The sequence below is a fragment of the Halyomorpha halys genome, unplaced genomic scaffold (genome assembly GCF_000696795.3).
Source record: "Halyomorpha halys isolate HHAL.00 unplaced genomic scaffold, Hhal_1.1 Scaffold316.1, whole genome shotgun sequence".
Taxonomy (NCBI): Eukaryota; Metazoa; Arthropoda; class Insecta; order Hemiptera; family Pentatomidae; genus Halyomorpha; species Halyomorpha halys.
The window spans coordinates 914576-924905 of record NW_027107962.1 but is presented as its reverse complement, the minus strand read 5'-3'; the positions used below and the strand labels follow the sequence as shown (position 1 = coordinate 924905).

The following is a 10330-nucleotide window of genomic DNA, read 5'->3' as shown; positions in this document are numbered from 1 at the left end:
TCTATTATTTCTGAATTTTTCAAAATAAGTAAATTATCATGTTATTATAAAATTATTAGTTACCATATTTTTACATAAAACCCATGTATGATACAGTTGCACTCAACTCATTCAACAACAAATTAGCTAGTGGAATTATATTTTGATGCATTTGGTTTATTTAAATATGACAGGTGTGTGACCCATTTCCGTCTGATATAAATATACTGCAAAATATTTAAATTACTCACAACTCAAAAATACATTTTTTTTTTGAGGGTATAAAACCCTCCTATGGAAAAATATTGGATATACAATGAGGAGATTATTGTATATATTTTTAAATTTGTACGTGTTATTCAATAATTTAACATAGCAGGGTACGAAAAAAACAAAACATTAATTTTCTTAATTAGGAACGATTTACTGCAGTTTTAGTCACGTGTGACTTCACGTACTGAATTTTAAAACTACTCCCATTATATTTAGTCCATTTTTAAGAGTTTGAAATTAAAGACCAAGTCTTTCTTGTTACATTGATATAAAAATTCCAAATAACTTTTTTAACAGGAAAACAAAAATAGTTAACAACTATTTTATTAAAACTTTATTTTTTAATACATTAGTAGCTTTTTAATATTTTACCTTCCTTGTTTTTCTTACCCCCGAATCTTACTCTCACTACTTAAACTATGTTCCTCATTCTCTAGAATTTAATCTGGTTTTTTTAATGATTTTATACTACAAAATCTGAAAGTAGGTGTACAGTACATTCCAGATTCAGAACATTTTGTAATCACCTAAATCTAATTAAAAATTAATTAACTAGCACTCAGAAAATTCTAATCTAAAAAAAAACATTATAATTAGTAGGTTCTAAATAGTTTTATACTGTCTTCTTTCATCACCGTCTTGGAGATTATTATCTCAACTATACGTATAAAATTATTATTCATCTACAAATTAAAATTTAGGATTACTACTCTTTTGTATTACTGAAATAATTTAAACGCAAATATAAAATTTAAAATCAACAACTAAAAATGGATAAGTAATTATAAATTGTTACTGGATAAGTAATTATACATTGTTACTGGGTAAGTAATTATAAATTGTTACTGGATAAGTAATCATATATTGTTACTGGATAAGTAATTATAAATGGTTTATTTTAATTATAAAAATGGGTTTTATCTGTCAGAAACATCTCACTCCCTTGTTTATTGATCAGTATACTTAAAAAACGAGGAAGGCAATTAAGTCTAAATTGTTAATGGCAGCTATGTTATGAATATAAAATAGGGCTAGGTTTAAAAAAAAATGTAGACCCTAAGTGGTTTAAGAAAATTAGTTCTTTAACGTATAACTCGAAAACTATATATCCTCTTCAAGACCTAAACTAGACTTCTAAATCGAACCAGTACCAGCAAGTATACGTATTAATCAAATAAATTAGATTTCTTTATTTTTTTCGTTTGGCTCTAGAGCTGTTGTAGAACTTTTCCATAATAAATTATATATTATTTTCAAGGCAAATACTGCTTGAATCAGAATTTACTTATTACATTTTCTAGGTATTAGCTATCCTGTCCCTGTTGGAAGTTACAACAGCTTGGAGGGAGTTTAATGACCTAAGAGGTAAGAATAAAAAAAACAAAGTATAAAGAATATTTATTTAATTACAGATTCATATATTTCTGTACTTTGATTGCTTCATTTTTCAAACAGAAATAATAAACAATTGTTTGAATATACCTATTATATGAGCAATTCTCCTGGAAAGTGTCAATCCACAAATGCTTTTATTTATAATTTTTAAAGGTTGTAATAAAATCGTAAAAATAAGAATTACCTTTAAACGTTTCCTATTAAATTTCGGACGTTAGTCATACATGAATATATTTAGTTAATAAAATAAATGTATAATTAAGAAATATCATTTGCCAGCACTCACCTCTTATTCACATCATTCATAACTGTAATAATTGTCAATTTACAAACAAGATAACAGTTAGAAACGACAGTAATTAATAAAAAATTAATTTCTATTTTTCTCTTGTTTTCTACATCGATTTGAAATTAGCAACTTTGGTCAGTAATATTGAAATTTCTAAGACAGTAACACCCACGTTCAAATATTAATAAGTTAATAGAAACGTGGTGATCATTTTCATTACACCCTTTTTAGTTTGTTCACAACTAGGACTAAATCTCATTTTGTAAATGTTCCTTTCATATTTTTCAACAAACTATTTATTTACTCTTAATGATACTTCAAAATACATTATCTATCTTAATTTACATTGTTAGAGAATATTAATATGCCTTATGATATCATACCTCATTAACACACAAACTTTTCAACCACGACTGACTTTCTAATTAGATTAATTAAAAACTAAATGTTTAAACTTCTTATCCGTTTGATACGGGTTAACGAATGGCAAACATTGAAAACAATAGGATTCAAAAATATCCTCGCCCATTGCGAATTGACATATGATTAAATAGTTTTTTTATTACTTCTCATTTTTTTTATTCTAGTTATGGTTTAAAAAAATAGATTGAGATTATTTTCGCGATGTATAACAATTTATAAAACGGTTCTTTAAGTCCCAGATTCGTAATTTACTTCTAAGGTCTAATCTGCAGAGACGGAAAGGTTAGGTCCGAAGAAGGTAAAGGCCTTTCTATGTTCAAAACATAATTTTTGTAAATCTCGAATTAATAATTAATGCCTAATTTAGAAAAAGATTTACAGTTTATCAAAATATTTCTTTTGTACACGAAATTATTCATGGTTAGTTCCGTTCTCCTAACGACAAGGCTTGAGACATTCTGGGAGAATGGCCCATATATGAATGGTGTAACTCCAAAACGCAAAACCACAACATATTTCATATTAAACAAGAAAAACCCCATGTTGCTAAAAAACAAAGAATTGCAACTTACATTTTTTTAGAATGTATTTCAGTCTAACAACATTACTGTTTTAACTAAACAAGTACCCTTATTTTTAAAAGTTTAAATTAATTAGAGGTTTTTTAATTAAACTATAAGATTTGCTGAACGAATTTGAGATAAACAGTTAGACCCTTCATTGAATTTATTAAATAGATAATATTTATGTACATCACTAGTATTTATGTAATAATTATTTTTGATTCCATGTACAGTTATTTACAGCACTTACATCAAACCAAATTTTAAAACCATAGTATTTTCTTAAATGATTATTATAGCATATGATTTCCGTTGGGAATAATATATTTTATTATTTCTCAAAAAGTAAAAACAGCAGCTTACGGTCTCAACGATGCCGATGCTTATTTCGAGATACCCACGAGAAGCAGTAGCCCGTTATTTCAAGATTACGTCAAGGTAAAACCAGAGGAAGGTTTCCGGTTCCCCCTTGACTTCTATTGCCACCAAAATGACCCGAGGGTGTGCTTCATGTACGACAAGAAGGGTAACGTAGCAGGAGTTCAATTATCAGTGAGTATAAATTATCATATAGTATTTTAGTTCTAATACCAATTTAAAATCCAAGAAAAAAAGAAATGTTATATAAAATGTGATAATGATTTGATATGCATAGAGAGTTAAATTTAATTCGTTAGATATTCTGAATACTCATAATATCAGTGACCGACACGCAGAAACAAAAGGGTTGGATTTTTGTGGGACTATTACTGATGTCTCAAATGGTTAAGGGACAAATTCTCTAGATATATTTTGCTAAATATTTCTGCACAGGTAGCAAATACTAAGCAAACACCTATTTGTGGAGTACCTTTGAGAGTCTTTACGATCGGTCAAAAAGAGGTAAGTGCTTAGGAGATGTAGAGGGTCGAAGCCACTCCGATGTTTAGTTTGAGTCTGGTCAACACCACCAAAATTTGATCAACAGTGAAACGGCTGGAAAGAAAGTAGATCAGAATAAGAGAATTTATAGCTAGAACGAACGAAAGGGAGGCATTCTAAAAGAAAAGGTTTGGAAATACCAAAACCCGCCTGAATCCAGAAAGCCGAAGCCCCCAATTCTGTGCTAAGCTGTAATTTTGCATTTAAAATTAATTAGAAATTAGAATCAATTAAATAAGTATGGTCACTCCCGGTATTCTCAATCGAATATCATATTTATTCAACTGAAATTATAATCAATATATTTATTAAGCTCTTTATAATTAATAACTTCTTATGTAAATATAAAATAATCTTATCCCGACTTGATTTTATAGTTTAAAGACACTGCATGGCACTTGATTTGCACAGCTTAGTAAATTGGTGAACATGGCCCTATTGGAAAGGATTTTCAATGTGAAATTATAAACATTTATATCGAGCATGCCAAAGCAAGGGGGTCTGTGGTAGCTAGTTCCTGGTTTAACTAAATAGATAATACATCTCTAAAAACTTTAAAAAAGGAGCCAACAGAAATATATGATAGAAATAAAAATACACAAATACAGATTAAAGATATTTCTGGAACCCTCGATATAAATTAGTAGAATATTAACTAATAACAAGTACGGTAATGAGTGATAGAATTACAAACGTACCACTGGGCTAATAGATAGTAAAGTAATAATTAACTGATATAATAACAATTATGGTAAAATTAAAAGAAGAAAAGAGCGAGGAAGTAAATGAGGTATTGTGCAATAACAAATCAAAGAGATAAATAAATGTAGATAAATTGATAAATAAAGGGATATAATAGAAATGAGGCTTAACACGGAAAAAATATATGTTGGAGGAGGTTGCATGGTGGGGAGTTCAACGAAAAAGTCCAGCGTAGTAAGAACAATAAATGCACCAGCCGAACCATCTTCATGCAATTAATTAGATACGGTCAGCTAATAATCTTCCAAAACGTAATGATTCCTAAAGAGGTACGACATTTTTCTCAGACTTACGCAAATCATTTGATATATCAATAATATATTACATATTATTGGCATTTTATAAAAAATAGTGATTTCTGCTTGAAAGAATATTTGAAATAGTCTCTCAATTTCAAAATCTTAATTGTGATTTTTTTTTTTTTTAATTTACCCCAAGTCTTAGGGTAAATTAAAAAAAAAAAAATATGAAATTCAATTATTCTCAGATTCACGCGTTAGTACCGTAACACTTACATCCACTCATATCTTCAATTATTCATCCCTTTTTTATTTGATGAATAATTAACAGCAGTACATTATAAAGTAAACTAATACTTTTGTCAAAAATCAGTTCCTTAAGGAAGATGTGGGAAACATCAAAAGGGAACACTACGACTACGAAGGTAATAGCAACTACGTGAAGACAAATTTCTTCAACAAGCCAGCTTACTCCAGCAGGGTCTACTTCACTAACCCCGGTAAGGAAAATTATACTTTCTTTCATTCAGAATTTCATCCTTCCTCATCTATTGATTAGATTGGCCCATAGAAGTCAAAGATTAGACTCGTTTTACTGAAAATCTCAGTGAAATTATAACTTATTTTTACGAATTGTCTTTTACTATACAAAATAGCCATATTGTTAATGTCGTTATGGGATGAGGAAGCAGGTAAGAATTGGAATTTTTAATGTAACTATATTGATAGATAACAAAGCTAGAAATGAAGAATAATGAAAAAATATTGCGAAACAATCAGTATTTACCATAGCATAAACACGTAATCAAAGAATGATAGCAATTCTGTGTACATTATTTTCAATGCTATCAATATTTCCAATGAACTTCAACTCATGTAAAAAATCAATCCTCCTATTGCTTGAAGATGTTCTGGATAGTATTACAACAATTAATAGATTTATAAACTATTTAAAAATATTTATTAATATACTCAAAACTGGGTACAAAAAAAAAATTATTAGTTGCACAGTAGAGTAAAAGAATAAAAAAGGGACCATCCAATTTCCAAGATCTAAGTTTTATTTTATATTTTCTGACACAATTGTGTTTTCATGAAAGAAAAAAAGTTTAACAAAATTGAAAATATTTTAGTACGATTTTCGTCTTAATGCTGGTGGAGAATACAATGGTTCATTTGTACAAATTAACCATGTAGTCAAATGGTATATATTATATGTCAATTTTATATGAAATCAGGCTGGTGAATCGTACATCAAATTTTTCCAGTATGTATTTCTGTGGTATTTGACTCAGAAACTTTATCCTCCTAAAAACACAAACGACAAGAGAACTGGTAGAGTGAAAATCACTTTTTTGTAAAAATGTTTGAATAATTAAATAAAATCTGTACCGCTACAACTCATGAAAAAGGGTCAGGGGTGCAGTTCTTTCTAAGGAAGTACTTTTACTTGACCAACGGAATTTTAATCCCATTAAGGGTACCCAATTTTTGAGGCTGAGTGGACCCTAAGAGGGCTTCAGAACCCACAGAGTTGACTCAGGGGTACAGTGTAACATAAAATAATTTATGTTGCCCAGCCGAATTCGAACTCGGGTCCTTGGAGTAGCATTATGCCTTACCACGGTACCACCGTGCTTTCATTTGAATAATATTTTTTCTTATCTAGAGCCGCAGCGATAAGGGGAAGTACTTTCAAAACCCAGAATATTTTATTGTACTCTTCCTACAATAAAATATTCTGGGTTTTGAAAGGTCCAGGTGTCGGTCAATAAAAGTATCAAAATAAAACTATTTATTGTTAATCTACATTTCGCCCTACTTTGCAATGCTTTGTCAGGTTGAATCAGAGAGTTTGCCTGACACCCCTGGCGAGCCCTACTTGCAAAGTGGGCGAAACCTTGGTTAACAATAAATAGTTTTATTTTAATATTTTGATAGTTTTATTGACCGCTACCCGGATTAATCTACTTCATTCGGCAACTATCTTGTTCCAATAGAATATTTTATCTAATAAAAATGTTATCCAATGAATTAAAATTTCATGACTTGTGATCATTAAACAATATTTAAATATTTTATGCTGTTATAAGAATAAATATTTATAATTTTTTTTTTTTTTTTTACAGAGAAACTAACTAACGCAGGCCGCCAAAACACACAGGAGACGGCAGAAGGTCTATGGGCATATTTGGATGGTAAGTTGGTAGAGATCCAAAGGAAGGAACCCACTGGTCCCAAAATGGGAGACTTCGACAGGCAGGGGTGCTACCGCGCTATGGGTAACTATAATTATGTTTTAATTATATTAACAAGTATAATCAGTCAAATCTGTAATTTGAAGAAACTATTATTTGAGCAAAAATTCTTATGTTAAATGTTTTCACATCATATCTTTCTGAATATTAAAATAATTACCCTTACAGGACAACACTATTTCTATAAATACAATAAGAATTCCGACTGCAAGAAACTCTACGCCATATTTCCATTGTACGATCAGGGCGGTTTGGTTGGGTTCGGTATTGCTGTTCCCGGGTCTGGATTTAAGAACCAACTCCGAGACTGGTATGAAAAGCCTAATGCAGAAGTTGGCAAGGTAAGAACAATAAAAATTAAAAAAAAAAAAAAACTTAATTTTTTTAATTTGTCAATTGAGTTACAATGAGTACTAATGAATAAATTTATTAACAACAAACGAAAGCCGGTTTGGACAAAAATGATTTTCTATAGCATGAACTTAAAGTCAATCATTAAATGTTACAAAAAGGCAATCAAATTTTAATGAAACTAATTTAATCAATCTTTTGTTTATCATGTTAAGGCTGTGAGTGTTTGTGTTTTTTAAAATAATAAACGATAAGCCCGTACCTATCGGTGTGTAGGAGTTTTAACTACTAAAACCACCGCCCTACACTCATTCCTTCCTACGAGACCGCCGTTCGGCATTCGAAGGCGCGTTAATATCACTTCTTCTCTGCGAACACTTCTAGTTGATGATATCTAAGGGGGGATGTCATTTCTAATTTCCCTTATTTTGTAATCAAAAACATTTTCCCACGTTTGTCTCCATTCTAATTCTAATTTGCTTAATGAAGGCAACGAAATCATCGACAGGCACTCCACGATATGGAATTCCTACAGAAATTGCAGCCTTTGCTGTCCTATCGCCCACCTCGTTACTCGCTATTCCGCATTGTCAATTTGAAGATTGCGTCGTACATGACGTTCTACAGATATATATTGTACACTATACTATGCATATAATAGTAATATATACTATACATTAAATTGTATTCGCCTAAAGTAGAAAAGTGTTCTAACAATATTGTCTACAAAATTCGATTTCGTGGGGAGCTGCATCGTGTCTTTACTTCATTTCTTAAATACTACTTTGTTAGGCCTACCCCTTGGATCTGCATCCACCATATTTCAAAGTTCTGTCCAGCACCATCGTTTGCTTTCTTTAATGGCTTGTCGGAGGTTCCTTCTAGCTCTCTAGAACTCTTCTTGAAGCACAGAAAACCCCGGAAGACGTCTCGGTCGCTAGTTATGTCTTCTTGCTTGGTATCAACACCGGCGAAGATTGGCAATAATATCCGTCCACCAGTACACTGGGGAATTATGTTTACCAGGCTTTGAACAGGCTGCATCCCAAGCCCCAGATATAAAAGAAATCAGAATACACGCCTTTTCCTCCACATTCTTTCAATTCAAATTCTTTATCCTGCATTAAAGTGAATAGTTCAAAAGTTTTCATGTTCTAGCAAATGGTTCTCAATAGACAATGAACCAAGTGAAAGATATTTTTTCATGCAAGTAAAAAATACATGCTCTGCAGTTTTCTCGGCAGTCTGATATCCAGGGCTTTCTGCAATGTTGTCCAATTTGAATCGGTATTGGCATGCTCTATATCACCCATGTTCGGTCAACAGTTGGGTAATGCAAAAATCTACTTCCCCATGTCGGCGGCCACACCACAAGCCCACATCAGGTATTGACCTGCGAGTCCACCTCCCGCAATCTGCAGCCACCCAGCGCTGTTACTACTGATTGATGGTAATTTTTCGCACTTCTTCTCTGGAAACGTGAGAGCGTCGCCTATAGTGCCTACTTGTTTTTTTAACAAGGAGTTCCACCGGCGGCATTCTGGCTATCACACATAGTGCCTCCTAGAACAGTCCGAAAAGCACTTACCGTCCTCAAGCAAACTCTGCGATAAACGGAAACCATCTTCTGTATGATTAGGTAACCATCGCATCTTTCCAAATGTTTGTATGTGTATGTGTGTGTATGTGTGTGTGGGTGCGTGTCAGTGTATGCGTAAACTAAAACATACTAATCAAATTTCATTTAATTTTCAGGTTGTTGTTCCAAACCCTCCTCCCTGTGACTACATAGGCAAGACTTATGGACTCACAACTATACACGTCTTTTTGGTGGACAAACCATGGGACATAAGATGCCCATAGACAATGAACATATTTTGGAAACAGGCCACTTTAACTCATTAAATAAATATCACATTTTTTTTTTTTCATGCTTTCTAAAAATTTTGTGAGAGATAATAAATACATAAAATATTTCTGCTATTCATTTATTTTCTCTTTCTCAGTAAAACCCTTCAAAGCACTAAGAATCAACTTAAAAAATAATATATATCGTAAAACATAGTATAAATAACGCAATGTTTTTGATATTTAGGGGGGTAGGGTCTTCTATTAATAAATTTCTAATATAGTCTATATGTTTAAATGTTAATTTAAATTCGTATATAACTAATTTTCAAAAATTTGTAGAGTTTAAATTTAATAATTTTGAGGTTTTTGGTGTATTTGTGGATTTCCTGCTATTTTATTAATAGGTGGTTAATTAAAAAAAAAAATCGTTCCCAGTAGGTTTGGGTGTGAAGCGTAGAGAAGGTAGTTGACGGTATAAAGTAGATTGTAGTCCGGGTGGCGGTCAATAAAGGTATCAAAATAATAAAAGAGAACTATTTATTGTAAACCAACGTTTACTATTCTAATACCTTTATTGACCGCTACCCAGACTATCCTCTTACAATCTACTTTCATACAATCAACTATCTTCTCTCAATAGTATTTTTACTAATTAAATAAGTCTGTTCGTTGTTTTCTATTGGATCTTTTCAACTTTTAGAGGAATTTGCTTTCTGTTTTTTTCTTTTGCTTTATACCATAAATTTGCATTTAATTTATTAGGATAGAAGCTTTATCGTAAGATTTTATACAATTGTTGTTTAATTTCACGGAGTATGTTATCCGTTATTAATAATTATACTTTAATAAAAAATCATATCATTAGCCAAATATCTGAGTAGACACCGATTTCCCCTCCTCCCGCACCATAAATCTGTTTTAGTTAGTTTATGATTTATGACTATATTTACAGATATTTATTTCACTATAAATATTATGAAGACTAAAACAATAATCTTTGCTATGCACTAAAATAAACCTATATAT

At 31.2% G+C, this 10330-nt stretch overlaps 1 protein-coding gene across 1 annotated transcript in view; it reads left to right on the top strand.

Annotated features, from left to right (window-relative positions):
* LOC106681197 (uncharacterized) overlaps nucleotides 1–9440 on the top strand; it is a 13351-nt gene extending 3911 nt beyond the window's left edge. Inside the window, exons 2-7 of the mRNA XM_014421397.3 lie at nucleotides 1554–1617; nucleotides 3269–3474; nucleotides 5218–5344; nucleotides 6974–7126; nucleotides 7271–7443; nucleotides 9209–9440. Of these exons, the coding sequence (XP_014276883.1) occupies nucleotides 1554–1617; nucleotides 3269–3474; nucleotides 5218–5344; nucleotides 6974–7126; nucleotides 7271–7443; nucleotides 9209–9316 (831 nt within the window). The 3' untranslated portion in view covers nucleotides 9317–9440. The remainder of the gene's footprint in view (nucleotides 1–1553; nucleotides 1618–3268; nucleotides 3475–5217; nucleotides 5345–6973; nucleotides 7127–7270; nucleotides 7444–9208) is intronic.
* Nucleotides 9441–10330: the final 890 nt, after the last annotated feature.